Source organism: Rhinatrema bivittatum, chromosome 12, assembly GCF_901001135.1.
Source record: "Rhinatrema bivittatum chromosome 12, aRhiBiv1.1, whole genome shotgun sequence".
Classification (NCBI taxonomy): Eukaryota; Metazoa; Chordata; class Amphibia; order Gymnophiona; family Rhinatrematidae; genus Rhinatrema; species Rhinatrema bivittatum.
The window spans coordinates 67,726,253-67,742,980 of record NC_042626.1 but is presented as its reverse complement, the minus strand read 5'-3'; the positions used below and the strand labels follow the sequence as shown (position 1 = coordinate 67,742,980).

Here is a 16,728-nt window from a genome sequence, read left to right as displayed (position 1 = left end):
ATACTGCTACCTGTTCCAGACACTCCCGGTTCGGGTTCCAGATACAGCCTTGAAAGTGTGGCAGAGGAAGTTGTTCCATTTTATATGGAAGCGAAGGCCTCCTAGGGTGGCGCGTTCTGTCCTATACAGGGATAAGCTGCGTGGCGGCCTGAACGTCCCTAACCTAGCTTGGTACTATTATGCTAGCCTTTTAGCAGTGGTGGTTAGCTGGCACAGCAGAAATTCCCCTAAGCCTTGGATAACGATAGAGCGGACACTGGTGGGGGATCCTCCCTTAACTTATAGAATTTGGTCACCCCAAAATTTACGAGGGACGGTCCTTACGACCTTCGCAGAGGTGGTGATGCAAGCCTGGGTGAAATGGAAAGGGAAACTCATTGGGAACAATCTTCTTCATCATAACACTTCCTTTTTATACAACCCATTATTTCCCCCGGGGATGGAAGGGGCCTTTATTAAGCGGTGGCAGAGCAAAGGCATTACTACACTAGGTCAATTATGGAAGGACAATAAATTTGTGCCTTTCAGCGATTTACAGGTCAGATATTCTTTATCTGCATCAGACCACTATGCATATCTGCAACTTGCGCATTTTTTTTCAACTCATAGCTTAGGTAAAGTGCTGGGTCAGGAAAAAGCTTCGTTTGTCAGGTTTTGTGAAAATGCTGATCATTTCGGGAAACCCATTTCCAATATCTATGCACTACTAAATGGTCAGCCCGTAGCAAAACCAGCGCACCAGGTGAAATGGGAACAAGATATTGGGGACACTCTATCGGCCCCGGTTTGGGAGAACTGCCATCTAAGCATAGGTCGTAGCTCAGTATCAGCATTGTTAAAAGAGAATGGTTACAAGGTACTATATCGCTGGTATCTAACCCCTGCTCGGTTGTACCGGATGTCCATCCGACCAGATGATAAATGTTGGCGACAGTGTGGTATGGCTGGCACCTTTATGCACATGTGGTGGGATTGTCCGGCGGTGAAACATACCTGGCAGGGGGTTCAGGAATACATTCCTCACATTTTAAAGATACCAGTGGTTTTAACGCCACGGATTTGTCTGTTGCAGGATGTCTTGGCTGGGGGCACGCTCTGGCAAAGACAGCTCGTTGTACAAGTGATTCTGGCTACCCGCTGCGAGATAGCTTTTTGGTGGAAGAAAGTGGAGACACCTACTTTGAGTGCTGTACAAGCCAGGCTCGATAGAATATACCACTTAAGTCATCTTACAGCTATCCGCAATGACCAATTGCCCAAATTCCGAAGAATATGGGAATCTTACCTATTAGGGAGGAGCACAGAACCCAAAGCTGGGGGGAGCATTGCGGTTAGCTCCGGTGTTTCTGATTGAGCTCTTTCTGGGAGGCAGGATAATGCAGTTTAATGGGTGTACGAGGTGCCGTCTGAAAAATTGGGTTCTAACTATAACACTCAAATTACCTGGCTGGTTGATTGAATGCTCTTTATGGTCGCAGCACTACACTACTGTTGCTCTACTTAATGTCGCACTATCGCTCTAGCGGTACTCCGGCTCTGCTCTTTAGGCAGTGGCGGGAGGAGAAGATCTGCGGATAGATGATGAGGGTTCCGGGAGGGGAGGGGGGGGGGTTGGGGGAGGGAAGGGTTGGCTAGGTGGGTTACACAATGCAGTACGATTGGCACCATGTGATAGTAAACACTCAGCCGTTTGATTGTTAAACATATGTTTGTTTAGCGGTACCAGCTCTACTTCAGGATCAAGTACATTTTCTATGCCCATATCATGCTTACATTTATATAGGGATAATGTACATTTTCCTATTAATATAATGTCTTGCTTTGTAAGATTATGTACATGGTTTCTAACACTTCTCTGATCGTAGAGCTCGGGCCGCTGTTTGCTGTTTTGAATTTATTATGGTATTGTGTTGTGGTTCTGTAATGTACTGCTTGATATAAACTAATAAAAATAATAATTTACAAAAAAAAAAAAAAACCAGGTATGAACGATTACTCAATTATAAAAATTATCCATCACGATATTATGCATCCAGCTCAGTGAGAGCCAAGTATACGGGGGTAGCTATACTGATCTCAGCCACAGTGGTCCATGAGGTTCTCCAACAATACGTGGACCCCGACAGTCGGCTCCTTATACTCACTATCCGGATAGGAACCGCGGTCCTAACAATAGTCAATATCTACACCCCTAATACTGACCAGACAACATTTCTGCGAAACCTGGACGATAGATTAAATTCAACAAGCAGATTCATGCCTAATTATTGACGGCGATTTTAACTTGACGCTAAACCCCAGCCTGGACAACTCCCTTGTGGGTGTTATTAGTGCAGCGGCTGCTCAACGGTCGCTCCTTCATCTTATAGACAACTGGAGTGTAATAGATATCTGGCGCCAAAGAAATCCACACTCTCACCAATACACCTTCTTTTCTCATGTTCACTCCACTTACACCCGCATAGATTATCTCTTGGTAGATAAAGGATTACAAAACAATATTCAGCGTGTGGAGATTGAATCGATAACGTGGTCAGACCACGCTCCAGTATGGATGGATATTCATTTTCCAGACACTTCCCGAGGTATTCAATACTGGAGATTTAACGAGACGTTGTTGGAAGATACAGATTTTGCTACAACAATCGCACATTTACTGGAGGACATTGTCCGCAATCAAGACACTACCGAATCCTCCCCTACTATGCTTGAAGGTGTATGTCCAGGGAGAGTTTATCTCCAGAGCCTCATATTGCAAAAAACTCAAAAAGGAAAAGAGGGCACAACCTTTGAGGGACATTAAGGATCTGTCTCACAACATATGCTCCATTCCTCGCCGACAGTTCTACGACAGCTGACAATGGCTAGACAAGCACTGCAGTCCTTGGATGATGCTCAATTAGTCCACACCTTGAATATCACTAAGCAATCATACTATGAGGGTGGTAACAAAGCGAGTCGCCTCTTAGCAAGATGCCTTAAACGAACAGGACTTCATAACAATGTAGCCAAAATTAAAAGCAACAATGGAGATTTGATGACCCAAATTATAGAGGGGCAGCCCACTACCATCGGGCACTTAAAGAAAACTACATCTTGTGAGAAAAAGACACAAAAAAATAGTAAAAATGAACTGAGATGTGCTCCCCTTCGTGCTAACCTTTGTGCTCCTTCTAATATAATTATATTTATGTTTATGTTAATAATTTAACTTTATTAATGTTATTTAGCTTTTTACTTTGTTTAAAATTATTTCATTATTGACGTTTAAATGTATTAGACTAAGGAATTTTACTTCCTGCTTATTCTGTTTCATTGTAAACCGGTTTGATATGCATTTTATGCAGGAAAATCGGTATAAAAAAAACCTAAAAATAAATAAATAAATAAATATTAGTCATTGCTTCACCCAATTTTATGCTGCCTTGTATAGCGCATGTACTGATATCACACTAGCAGATATAGATCGATACCTGGATTCTGTAATCCTTCCCTCTCTCACTCCTTCATAACGGTTCACCTTGGACAGTCCTATAACTTTGTTGGAAATCCATTTGGCAATTACATCTCTCAAAGCTGGCAAAGCACCTGGGCTTGACGGTTTGTCTAGTAAATATTACAAAACCCTATCGACCACCTTAGTCCCTTATCTAGTGAATATGTTCAATGCCTTGAGAGATGGAGGGACTTTGGGTCCATATTCTAACACAGCTGGCATATCAGTTATCGCTAAACTCGGAAAGGATCCCACATTATGTGGGTCATATCAACCCATTTCTTTAATAAGACTGAGATTCTAATCATTTCACAAGATGGTCTCGCAACTCAGCCGATCTTGCCGTCCTCCTCCCACTCAGCCAACGCTTCTTTCAATAACGCTCCATTTGTGAGAGACTTAGGCGTAATCTTGGATAAACAGCTTAACCTAAAGAATTTTGTGAACACCACTACAAAGGACTGCTTCTTCAAACTGCAAGTCCTAAGAAACCTAAAACCACTACTTCACTTCCAGAACTTCAGATTAGTCCTGCAATCCATCATCATGTCGAAATTGGACTATTGTAACTCCCTTCTTCTCGGTCTCCCGGCCAACTCCATAAAGCCCCTTCAAATGGTTCAGAACTCTGCGGCTAGGATCCTTACCAATACCAATAAAAGGGAACATATCACCCCCCACCCTTCAGAGCCTCCACTGGCTACCTATCAAATACAGGATACTCTTCAAAGTCCTCACGATCATTCATAAAGTTAAAAATAATCTCACATCTCTCCACATATCTACCCAACTAAGACCTCATACTTCTTCTAGACCTATCAGGAGTGTCTACAGGGACACCTTGTATGCCCCTCAAGCGAAAACTTTCCTCAGAAAACGCGCCATTTCGACAGCAGGACCCCATCATTGGAATGCGTTGCCCCCGGACCTCAGACAAGAAGCTTGCCCATCTGCTTTCAAAAAGAAACTTAAAACATGGCTATTCAGCCAAGCCTTCCCGGTCACGTAATCTTCCTCACTTGCAACCCCTCTCTCACGTAAACTTTCCATGCGGTCACCATAGTCCAGTTTATTATCTCCGTTGTTTTATCCAGTTCTCATCTCATCCATTCTGAGATGATTGGCATTGAATTATTTTATAAGGTTTATGTTATGTTATGATCCATTTCACTGTTAATATTCCACTTCTGTTCTTTGTATCGCCCAGAGCGAACGTTGTTGTTACATTGTAAACCGTTGTGATATGTATATTTTACAGGAACATCGGTATAGAAAAGCAAATAAATAAATAAATAAATAAATAAATAAAATAAATCTGGATCTCAAGCTCTTGGCACGCATACTTGTGGAGCGACTCAACAACTTGCTTCCAGGGCTGGTACATCAAGACCAGGCAGGATTTATACCAGGTCGATCTGCCTCAGACAAGATGCGCCGGACCGTAGACTTAATTTGGTGGGTCAAAAGAGAGGCTATACCCAGTGTCCTACTAGCGGTCGATGCGGAAAAAGCATTTGACATGATGCATTGGCCATTTTTATTCCGCACTGTTGCTAAGATGGTGTTGTGTCCCGCGGCCGTGGCGCTCCACGACCGCGGCCCCCTACCTGATTCACGGCGCTCTCTCGCCACGGGAGCCCTGGGGGAGGGCTCCGATTCAGGCCGCCGCACCCTGCACGGCCTCCGATCCTGCTCACTGCAGGGAAAGCCGTCCTGCTTCCCCCCTCGCAGTGTCTAGCGGCGTCTCCCCTCCACGGGGGAGATTCCAGATGGCCGCCGCCATCCTTAGGCGCGAGGCCGCGCCTCCTCCACTGATTTAAAGGGACCTAATCCCTTTAAATGCCTTCACCTGTTCTCTATCAGGCAGAGCAGAGGAAGTATAAAAGGCAGCTTCCTCTGCTCATCCAGCGACTTGGCAACGTCCACTAGCGCTGTCTAGTCTGCTTGCTTCGGTGAGTCTTCAAGCCTTGGATCTTGTTCCTGTTCCGTCTTGACATTCCCGGTGATTCTCTGGTTCCTGACTTCGGATTGGCAAGTGGTGATTCTCTGGCGTATGACTTCGGACTGGTGAGCGACGACCCTCTGGCACCCGACCTAGGACTCCTTCAAGACTACTGTCTCCAAGGGCCCACCTAAGTCCCAGTGGCCCGGGTCCCTACGGGCTCCTCCCGGGGGGGACTGCGGGCTTCCAGGGTGAAGCTCCAATCAGCCCTTGCACCGTCACCTGACCTCTCAAAGGTCCACCTAAGTCCCAGCGATATGGGTCCCTACGGGCTCCTCCTGGGGGGACCACAGACTTCCAGTGGTGAAGACACAGCGTCTCATCCCATCTCTTCATCGCCTTCATGCTCGCCTCAGTCTCCAGTGCCAAGGGTCAGCTGGTCCTGTCTCCTGCTCTGCCTCACAACCCGACGAGAGAACCTACGGACCCTCCGAAAGGTATACCATCCTCCTGTCGGCCAAGGGTCCACAAGTCCGAGCATAACAGATGGGGTTTGGGGAGTCTTTTATAACCTGGATTCATCAGTTATATCACCAGTCCGCAGCCCAAGTGAAAGTTAATGGAGGGATGTCCTCTCTCCCCCCTGCTTTTCGCCCTTTTTCTCGAACCTTTCACCTCCACTGTTAGCAGAGACGCAAATATCCAAGGTATTCAATTGGGAGAGCACCACTACAAAATGATGCTTTTTGCTGATGATGTGCTCTTTACCCTCACTCAACCACAAATTTCCTTGCCTGCTGTCCTGATCGCTATTCAGAACTCCAGCTCCATCTCCGGTTTCAAAGTCAATTCTGAGAAGTCCAAAATTCTTAATGTTAATGTTCCCGCTCCTGAAGCTTGTGCAATACAAAACAAACTCCCGTTCCGCTGGACGACTAAATATTGATTGTGTTTGGTAAGGGGAGGTGGGAAGGGGATGGGATTGGGAAGGGACAGAAATATACTCTCAAAAATGTTTGGCACAGTTTATTCTGTTTGAATAATGTTTTCATGTATCATATTCTTGCCAATAAAAGCTTTAAATACAATAAATAAATAAATAAATAAATGTGTCAGCAAGCCTGAAGGTGTGTCATGCAGAGAAGTGCTAAGGCTGCTCGGACTGATCAATCATCCACCTTCTTAAAGAAAGATATATTTTTTTTTAAATTTTTCAAAGCAAGTAAAAGCAAGAAACAGTCCGAAGTGTGATCAAATTAGTGAACCCAACAACACGGCCGGTGTTTCACTGGAAAGCTTCCTCAGGGGTAAATTCAAATTAACAATCCACTGTGAGTGTGAGTTGAAAAATGTAACAAATTTCAAACCCATCAAAGTGATAGATCAAAAACAATACTTATCTTGAAGCCGGTAATACCATTTGTAGGAAGACAAAAAGCCTCAACCAAGTCTTCAAAAGGAACCACTGAAACCAACGGCGCCCTCTTCATATAGCGCACAATAAACACGTCATGGGCCCTTCACCTGCAATAATCAAAACATGTAATGGTGACGGCAGGAAAACAGAGTGACGTATAACATCAACCTAGGAATACATTGAAATCCCAGTCGGCATTAAGTCCCAAAGGTGCAACCAATTGCAGTTTACATATCCAACTCTGCTCAAGTTGTAGTAGTTTGCGGTTCATTTGGCATTTTGTATCCCATTGTTTTGTTTTTGGTTATATTACATTAGGCCATCCTGCCCCCTCCAGCCCAAACCCTGTAGCAAGAGAAAGAGAGCAACAGAAACAAACAAAAAAAATGGCATAGTACTGATGCAAAATATACAGTTTACAGTGAACATTAGCAAATGATGTGGCTTAGTTATTTTTCTGCCAGGTAACCCTGGAGCTCTCCTCCTGCCTTTCTGCAGACCAGCCAGCTGTCACTTGCCGGGGCCCATCCTGCAAAAGCATTTTCTGCCTCTTAGGCTCACAACCGCTGTGCCCAGCTCACAGGAGGGGGGAGGGGGAAATCTCCCTCCCCCCCCCCCCTTCATCAGATGTGTGTTCAAAACATGATTTCTTCCTATCCACAAGCTGTTGTTTAGAGTAAAACTGAGGTGGGAGTTGGCTTGCTTGAGATTAAAAAAAAGTCAATTTGGGTGTGCTCATGATAAAGGTGGCAACAAGCCGATCTGATGAAACAGCCAGCTACAAGGGGCATGTCAAAAGCCAAATGAATACACGAGGAGTTTGCAAAGCATTAACCTAGGTGAATAAGCCTGGCTGAACATTGCCCTCCTCTGTCCAGCTTCCACAGTGCAGGTTCTTTTTTCAGGGTTAAAAATAGGTGGGATTGCTAGGTCGGGGGAAGTAAAACAGCACACACACATTTCATTTTCCGCTGTACAAGCGCTATTTTGCCCCCCGTACAGCGGGTGTAGCTCACACACTCTACAGCTGCTTATCTTCAAAGGAAAAGGACATGGACGGTTTCCCTTTCAAAACTGGCTGCAATGAACATGGGCTAAAAGTGCCAACAAGGCAGGCCGGACAAAGGTTCCCCCACCCTCCACAAGGGTCTAAGGTATGGCTAAAAGTTTTTTTCCCATTTTTGACTGTAGGAGAAATGCTGAGCGCATAGGCCCCTCTGCTCCCAAACCATGGTTTAATGGTTGAGTGTTCAGATATGATGAGCTTCTATTGGCAGGACAGTATTTTGGCTGCATGAACATATAAAAGGGTCAACAGAAGAGCTATAGCTGAGACCTCCTTTTTACTGCCTAACTCAATACATCTATGACAAGCTTTCGATGACAGGGTCTTTCTCCAGCTGCAGCTTTGCTTCTTACTAAAGCCTGAAAGAGGCCAAAATTCCTATAAAGTTTAGTTCCCGTTAGCTTAAGCTTTATCATTCTGTAATAACCCCCACTTTTACAATGGAATCATCCTGTTATCATAGAACCAAACTGTTCATTACAAGAGAAGGCACGTGTGTCCAAAAAGAGAGATAGTGCATCCAAAAATAGCGAGCAATTAAGTTACACTACCTTTACCCTCTTAGCATCCCCCCCCCCCCCATAAAGGGAATATTCTGAAAGGATTCAGCTTGGGCAGCCAAGGTATTTTACCTTCAAACAGAAACCCAATGACAGGTGTTTTGCTATAAAACCCAGCTCATTCTATGATGCACAAAGTGATTCATCCGACATATTGTGACATCAAAATTAGATCTGATGACCTTGATTTAGAAGCTGACTTAGAGGGAGCAATAAACCGTTAGGTAACAGGGAATACATCACCACTTCCTATGCACATCACGAAGCACCTATGTCCCCTGGGCCAGGACCTTGTTCCCAGCCAATATGGACCATGGATTTTTACAGACTTCCACACCTCAATGTTGACATCTTCTTAAAAGGTAACGACTACGGCCTGTTAAAAGCATACAGCTTAATGGTTTTCTAATTCTGCTCTGGCTTAGGTCCCAGAGGCGAGTTTAGTTTAATATTTCTGTTTTAACTCAGTCTCTAGGCAATGCCCAAGACTTGTGCTAGCAGCCTTTTAAAGCCTAACACAAAGAATCCTCAAGCAAAAGAAAATCAATATTTTAATTTCAAAACATACCATTACCAATACAGTGAATGATGACAATAAAAAATACCCAGTTGGCCCATCCAGTCTGCCCAGAGGTTTGAGGCTCTTTCTGAGATAATATTTATATCAGAAGATCTGCTACAGGAACAAACATGGAAGTCAGTGCTTTCCTCTGGCATGGTGGTGGATAGCTCACCGATCCCCCCTCTCGCAAGACTAAGAAGCCAAGGGAGATTGTAAGCTCTGATTGTCTTCGCACATATAACATTATGCATAACCTTTTGTGCAAATGTTTAAAAGGAATTATGGCAAATTCTTGCAAGCAATAATGCAAAGTCAGTCCGTAATGGAACGGTGCCTTACCCACGGAAATGCTGCCCACTACATGGGTAAACTTGCATGGCTATGCTCTCTATCCGGGGACATTTACTCAAACTGAGTGGAGGGGCATCCCCAAGGGCAAGGGTGGGGAGAGATTTGGACTTATACACACATACTTTTACATTTTCAAAAGTATGCACACAAAATTTCAAGAAAAAATTCTGCGCAGAGGTTAATTGTATGCGGGCACTTCTGGGGGGATAATTTTCAAAGGAAACTTACGGGCACAAGGTGGCTTTGAAAATTGGTGTAACTTATGCGTGTTTTTGTCCTCTTATTTATGCAGGATGTTACAAAATTATCCAAGTGCACAAATGTGAGTGCAAATGACCTTGTTCATACATTGCTATCTTTCATGTATGGTATACTGTTTTTGGTGAATTTTGTATTCAAGGAATCTGGCAATAAAGCCAAGTAAATAAATAATCACCACAAAGTCCAAAAAATAATCAAATTATCAGGGGAAAAAAGCTCTATACAAATCCTTCGGAAAAGGATGCAGCCAAAATGGTTGTTAAAAAACCCACAAGGCCGATTTTTAAAGAGCAGCTGAGCAGCCAAGATAGCCAGCAATCCTCATTTGCAGCATCAATCTAGCAGTCTAGGGTTATGGCTGAAAATAGGCCAGCTATGACCTTGCCTAGTGACAGCCAGCAAAGTTAGCTAGCTAGTGCTGAAAATTAAAGCCATGTGGCCTTCCTTCATGCATTCCCTCCCCCTCCCCCTCCCCAGGACTGCCCAGATTTTGGGAAGCCAAACACACTGCTTAGTGAAACGACATTGGAGTTAGGTGGCTAGTCGCTTTTGATTTTGACCTCTGCATATGTGCAAACAAACAGGCCGATACAGTCATTGGACGCGCGTTTTCCCTTACCCCTTATTCAGTAAGGGGCAGAAAACGCGCGTCCAACCCGCCGAACCTAATAGCACCCTCAACATGCAAATGCATGTTGAGGGCCCTATTAGGTATGCCCATGCGATTCAGTAAGTAAAAATGTGCAGCCAAGCCTCACATTTTACTTTCAGAAATTAGCGCCTACCCAAAGGTCGGCGCTAATTTCTTCCGGCACCAGGAAAGTGCACAGAAAAGCAGTAAAAACTGCTTTTCTGTGCACCCTCCGACTTAATATCATGGCGATAATAAGTCGGAGGTCCCAAAGGGTAAAAAAAAGTAAAAAAAAAATGTTTTTTTAATTTGAAGTCGGCCGGCGGCTGTCGGGTCGAAAACCGGACGCTCAATTTTGTCGGTGTCCGATTTCCGAGCCCGTAGCTGTCAGCAGGCTCAAGAACCGACGCCGGCAAAATTGAGCGTCAGCTGTCAAACCCGCTGACAGCCGCCGCTCCGGACCTAATTTAAATACTGCATCGCGCGCACAGGCGAGTGGTCTGTGTGTGCGCCGGGAGAACGGGCATTTGCCCGCTCTCCCACGGACTTTACTGAATCGGCCTGAAAGCTGGGTACGTGCAGGACTGGCCAGTTCTGTACCTTGTGACCGCACACCTCAATGCGGGCTACAGCCAGCATGGAGTTAACTAACAAGACGGATTCAGCATCAAGACGTGCTATTTCCTATTGAGAGTTTAGTTTCTTTTTTAGTGGGTTATTATTAGTTTACTATTAGACTTGCTATACTGCCTTTTTTGAAATAGTTTATAATGAACTGTCATTGTAAGTCACAAATTAAATATTAATTTTAAAAAAGTCATAAAAATACAATCCTAAAAAGTAATTAAGCATTTAAATAGCATAACAAAATAGAACAGTCATATATACATAAACAGGATCTTTAATAAAGTCATTAAATAGCTACCATAAAATTCTAAAAATAAATCTGATCCAGAATCTAGTAAATTTAAAACTCTAATAATCAGAGAGAAAACTAATCAAAAGCTTAGCTAAATAACCAAGTTTTTACTCCTTTCCTGAATTTCAGAGCAGAGGCTTTCACAGGTACAGTAAGCTGAAGCATGCACCATGTTGCTGGCATTGTTTTTATATTTTTCTCCACTCTATGTTAAACATTCCAGCAGAAATTAAGACCCCAAATTGTATTCTGGACGTTGCTGTAATCTCTGGTGTTTCCCCCCTCCCCAATTCTGCATTTTATTGAGTCTCGGGTGTTTATAACCCCCCCTTCCCTATTCTGCATTCTGCTGGCAGGGTCGCCACCTCACCCCAGGTGAACCGAACGGGCAGATCCAGGCCTGGTTTTGCCCCAGTGCATGCAGGGATTTCTCTTTCTAATTGTATTTATTGTATTTCAAATATTTATTTCACGCATTATCAAAAATATCTAAGCAAGTTAGTTGGGGTTTTTTTTTGCAATTTAAATTTATTAGAGTAAAATTCAAACGTTTATACAGGCAAATGCTTTTTCTATAAGATTCCATCAGGAGAGGCCTGGAATCTACCCAGGGTTTTGTGCTTGTCAGGTTGGATATATCATCCGCATTTGACACGGTTGATCACAAGATTATGTTACATAGACTGAAGGAGATAGGTATTTTTGGCACTGTTTGGCAACGGGTCTACTCCTATTTGACCAACAGACAGCAAATGATAAGGACGGAGGGAGAAGGCTCTGACTGGTTCCTGATACATTTGGGAGTTCCTCAGGGATCGGCCCTATTGGCTCTGCTTTTTAATATATTCTTGGCACCAATCTGTCAAGTTCTTTCTACCCTATGCTCCGGTTATCGTAATTATGCTGACAATGTCCAGGTTTTCATTTCAAGTGCCAAATCTTGGTCTGATACTTCAGACTCAATTTCTAATTGTAGAAATAACATCAAACAATGGCTTAACTACAAGCTAGCCCTGAGCCCTGCAAAAACAGAAATTATAGTTATTCAGTGCAAGGATTTAATTGAGGTTCTTTTGACTACTCAAATAGAGGACATTCCTATCTGTATCTCAAAGAGTGCATGTAGTTTAGGAGTACTTATTGACTTCAAACTGGATTGTATACCGCAGATTAGAGCTGTGGTCTGTGCTGGTTTTATAAACTGCACCTATTAAGGGATTTGAAACCATTATTACTCCCTCATAATTTCTGGACAGTAGTGCAGGCAATTTTACTGACTGCACTGGATTACTGCAACTTGCTGTACATTGGCTTCTCTGATTCCTCAATTAAATCATTGCAACTACTGCAGAAAGCTGCAGCGAGATTATAGGCACAGGCAGAAATGACTGTATTTCACCCGCTCTTTTCAGTCTCCACTGGCTGCCTGTTAAATGGAGAAGTACAAAAGTGCCATGTTGACCCCCAAGTTCTTAACTTTAAAAACACTGCAATGGGCAAACAGAATACTCCGGGCATATGAGCCAATAAGAAATCTGACGTCTTCATAAAGGGCACTATTTGATATTCCTCCCATTAAACAGGCGAGGAGTCATGCTACTCAAGAACGCATTTTTTCCATTACAGCACCCAGCCTTTGGAATTCCCTTCCTTTGGAAGTCAGAGTAATTGGATGCCCAAAGTTGTTTAAATCTGTATTAAAATGAAAACAATGAGTAGTCCAACAGTCACCAATTAAAGATCCATTACATGAGAATATTGAAATAATAATCATGTATAGAAGGCAGAAAATGTTTTTAATATCCAAGAATCATTTATTTAAACCTTAGAAGACTGATATTCACAGATGTCTCTGAAGTAACTGAGTCCCCCAACATATATGTATTTTGCATAAGGCAGTGGCTCCTAAACCTATCCTGGAGGACCCCGAACCAGTCAGATTTTCCACAATAACATAACATAGTAAATAGAAAAAGACCAGATGGCTCATCCAATCTGCCAGCAAGCTTCTTATGGTAGTAAGGTGGGTGGCCAATGTAACCCCAATATTTAAAAAAGGCTCCAGGGGTGATCCGGTTAACTATAGACCAGTGAGCCTGACTTCAGTGCCGGGAAAAATAGTGGAAACTATTCTGAAGATCAAAATCATAGATCATATAGAAATGATTTAATGGAACACAGTCAACATGGATTTACCCAAGGGAAGTCTTGCCTAACAAATCTGCTTCATTTTTTTGAAGGAGGTTAATAAACATGTGGATAAAGGTGAACCGGTAGATGCAATGTATTTGGATTTTCAGAAGGCGTTTGACAAAGTCCCGCATGAGAGGCTTCTACGAAAACTAAAAAGGCATGGGATAGGAGGCGATGTCCTTTCGTGGATTACAAACTGGTTAAAAGACAGGAAACAGAGTAGGATTAAATGGTCATTTTTCTCAGTGGAAAAGGGTAAACAGTGGAGTGCATCAGGGATCTGTACTTGGACCGGTGCTTTTCAATATATATATAAATGATCTGGAAAGGAATAAGACGAGTGAGGTTATCAAATTTGCGGCTAATACAAAATTATTCAGAGTAGTTAAATCACAAGCAGACTGTGATACATTACAGGAGGACCTTGCAAGACTGGAAAATTGGGCATCCAAATGGCAGATGAAATTTAATGTGGATAAGTGCAAGGTGATGCATATAGGAAAAATAACCCTTGCTGTAGTTACATGATGTTAGGTTCTATATTAGGAACTACCACCCAGGAAAAAGATCTAGGCATCATAGTGGATAATACTTTAAAATCGTCGGCTCAGTGAACAGTTCTTTCTTCAGAGTAGGTTCTATTTACCATTACACGCTGTCTCCTATCAGTCAACCAGTTTGTAATCCATGCCATCACTTTGGCGCTCACTCCCAAGCTTCTCATTTTATTCATAAGCCTCCTAGTGGGATCGTAACAAAAGCTTTGCTGAAATCTAAGTAGATCATATTGAGCGCTCTTCCTTGATCCAGTTCTCTAGTCACCCGATCAAAAATGTCAATCAGATTTGTCTAGAAGGACCTTCCCCTGGTGAATCCTTGCTGCCTTGAGTCCAGCAACCCACCAGATTGTAAATAGTTCACTATCCTTTCCTTCAATAAAGTCTCCATTAATTTTCCCACCACTGAGTTGAGGCTAACTGGCCTGAAGTTTCCAGCCTCCTCTCTGCTACCACCCTTGTGAAGAGGTTGATGGCAGAGATACACGAGATAAAATTTGCATATCATAGAGGAAGTACATACAAATTTATCTCATGCATATTTATTGAAGATATCCTAAAAACTGGACTGACTTGTGGTAGCTTTGGGAACTGCTGATATAGGATACCTTAACCCCCCAGCTAACACTAACACCAACAATCCAATTTAGCATCAGGATACATTTTTTGAAGTCTCTCTGGCATAAGATACCATCAAAACAATTTATAGCCATTTTCAACCAGTAGAGTTGTTATGAAACTTCTCCCCACTGACAGAAAACAAAGATCCCAAGCGGATTCATCTAAACATTCTCACAGGTCCTCCCAAGCTACAATATGTGGAGGCTTAGAGAGCAACTCTCATTCAACCCTACATACAACTTTAATAACAGCTCTCTAATAGTTCCTGCTTTTTCACAATAGCCCTCCAGCAGAGATTAATCTTTCATGGGGTCAATTCTAATCATATAATGAAATAATCGCATGTAGGGAGACTTATCCCGATCAATCAAATGGAACTTCCGGCTAAGATCCTCAAAAATCAACACCCATGTACTACCCCTAACCTGGCCCTTAGAAGATAACCCCAAACCATGCCATCTCTGGAGAATCTACTCCGATGGAAAATCTGTATTATACCTCGAGTGTCCTAAGAAAAATTATTCCTTCTTACCCACCAAAGAATATTTCCATGAATCCCACAATTGCAACGTAAACAAAGTGAAGGGAGAGAGCCCAGTGAGTATTCGCAGTCTCTTAAGAAGCCACATCAAGGCTTATTTAAGCGGGTTATATCATAAAATACACATAATAAATCACAATAACTTCAATCATAGAAACTATAAAATAAAGCATACAATTACATAAGAGCAAATCACACCCACTAATACCCTGCTATAACTGGCCCTAAGCGACAGCAGGGACTACATCTCCCGGCATGCACTATGGAAAACCAGGACTGAATCAGACTGTTGGGTGGAGCCGCACTGATGTTGCGGCCCCAGCTGCCTAAGTCTCTGGTAACGAGGATGTTTTCTTTTACCGTTGGCAAGTGCTGGAGAGAAAGGAACTGCAAGGCTAAAAGAAACAAAAAAACACCAAAGACCGAAAACGAATTTGTCCGTTTTAGGCAGGCGAAGAGGCGACCCTGCACCCTTTCCTCCTCTGTCACTAGGCGGCGCCCGCCCCCCCGCGAAGGCTCTAAACCACAGCCAGCCATTACTGGGTAACGCGAGCGAATTGTGCGGGCGGGCGGAGGCAGCCGAGGGAGCGCGCATGCGCCAGGAGACACGCCCTCGCGCCTCCTCCTAGGGCTGGCGCAGACGCAAGCGGCGGGCGGGGATTGGGGGACGGTTGCTCTGGAGACGGGAGGACGCTTTCTCTTCCTTTCGTTCCCTCTCCCCGTCTCAGTGCCCTTCCGCCGGGGGACAGCGGGGAGCAGACCGGGCCCGCAGCTCTTGAAGGCGGGCAGAAAGCCATCCATAGCTCGCTACGGCAGGAGGCTGCCAGGTAACCGCTTGCTTCTCATGGCCTTCCTCAGCATCTGTGCGCCCGCACCAGTAAAACATCCAACGTCCTTCCATCCGAGGGGGAGGGAGGTTCTGTCAGTGTTCATCACCGTCTGATCCCGTTCTAATTATATCATCAGTCCTATATCTTTCCTTAAAGGCAACCCCCCCAAGAAAATCTAAAATGACTAACAGGCTTTTCATGTGCTGCTGATCACCTGCAGTAAAATCATAACAGGGTAGGCATGGACAGAGAGGGACCAGTTGGTTCCTCCCGTCTGCCCAGCTGAGCTGCTTCTTCCCTAGTTCGCTAGCAGTTTGGGTAGATGAACAGACAGGAGTCCCCACCTTCATCCAAACACCCGCCCTCATCTTCTTACTACACCTTTCAATTCTGTTGCTACTGCTATGCCTTACATCTGTCCCAAGCATGGTTAAAGTGGTCCTGCCGCTTCCTGCCATTTTATATGGGGGGGGGGGGGGGGGGGGGGGGGGAGTGAGAGGCAGGTGGCTGTGCCCATCCCTAAGAGCATTCAAGTTCCTTTCTGCATTTTACAATTCTTTATGGATGGACGATTTATATGGTTTGTATTATGTGTGTTCATCTGTAGATTCACTGAATGTAAATAAAATAAAACTTACTACCACTGTTCATCCAGCCACCTCGAGCCCATCAATGTTAAGATTATAGCCATGGTTGCTTTGTACATAATACTCCAGCCTTCTTGGACCCTTGATAGAGCCGGACCACCACTCTCTAATCATTAGCTTTTATGTCCCTTTTT

General features: G+C 43.8%; 1 protein-coding gene across 4 annotated transcripts in view; it reads left to right on the top strand.

Annotated features, from left to right (window-relative positions):
- Positions 1–8,699: 8,699 nt before the first annotated feature.
- The window catches only part of MARCH10 (membrane associated ring-CH-type finger 10), a 140,613-nt gene continuing 132,584 nt past the window's right edge, over positions 8,700–16,728 (top strand). For all 4 annotated transcript variants that reach the window (XM_029573957.1, XM_029573956.1, XM_029573955.1 and 1 more), the window contains exon 1: positions 8,700–8,843. In XM_029573957.1, coding sequence (XP_029429817.1) covers positions 8,753–8,843 — 91 coding nt within the window. In that variant the 5' untranslated portion in view covers positions 8,700–8,752. The remainder of the gene's footprint in view (positions 8,844–16,728) is intronic.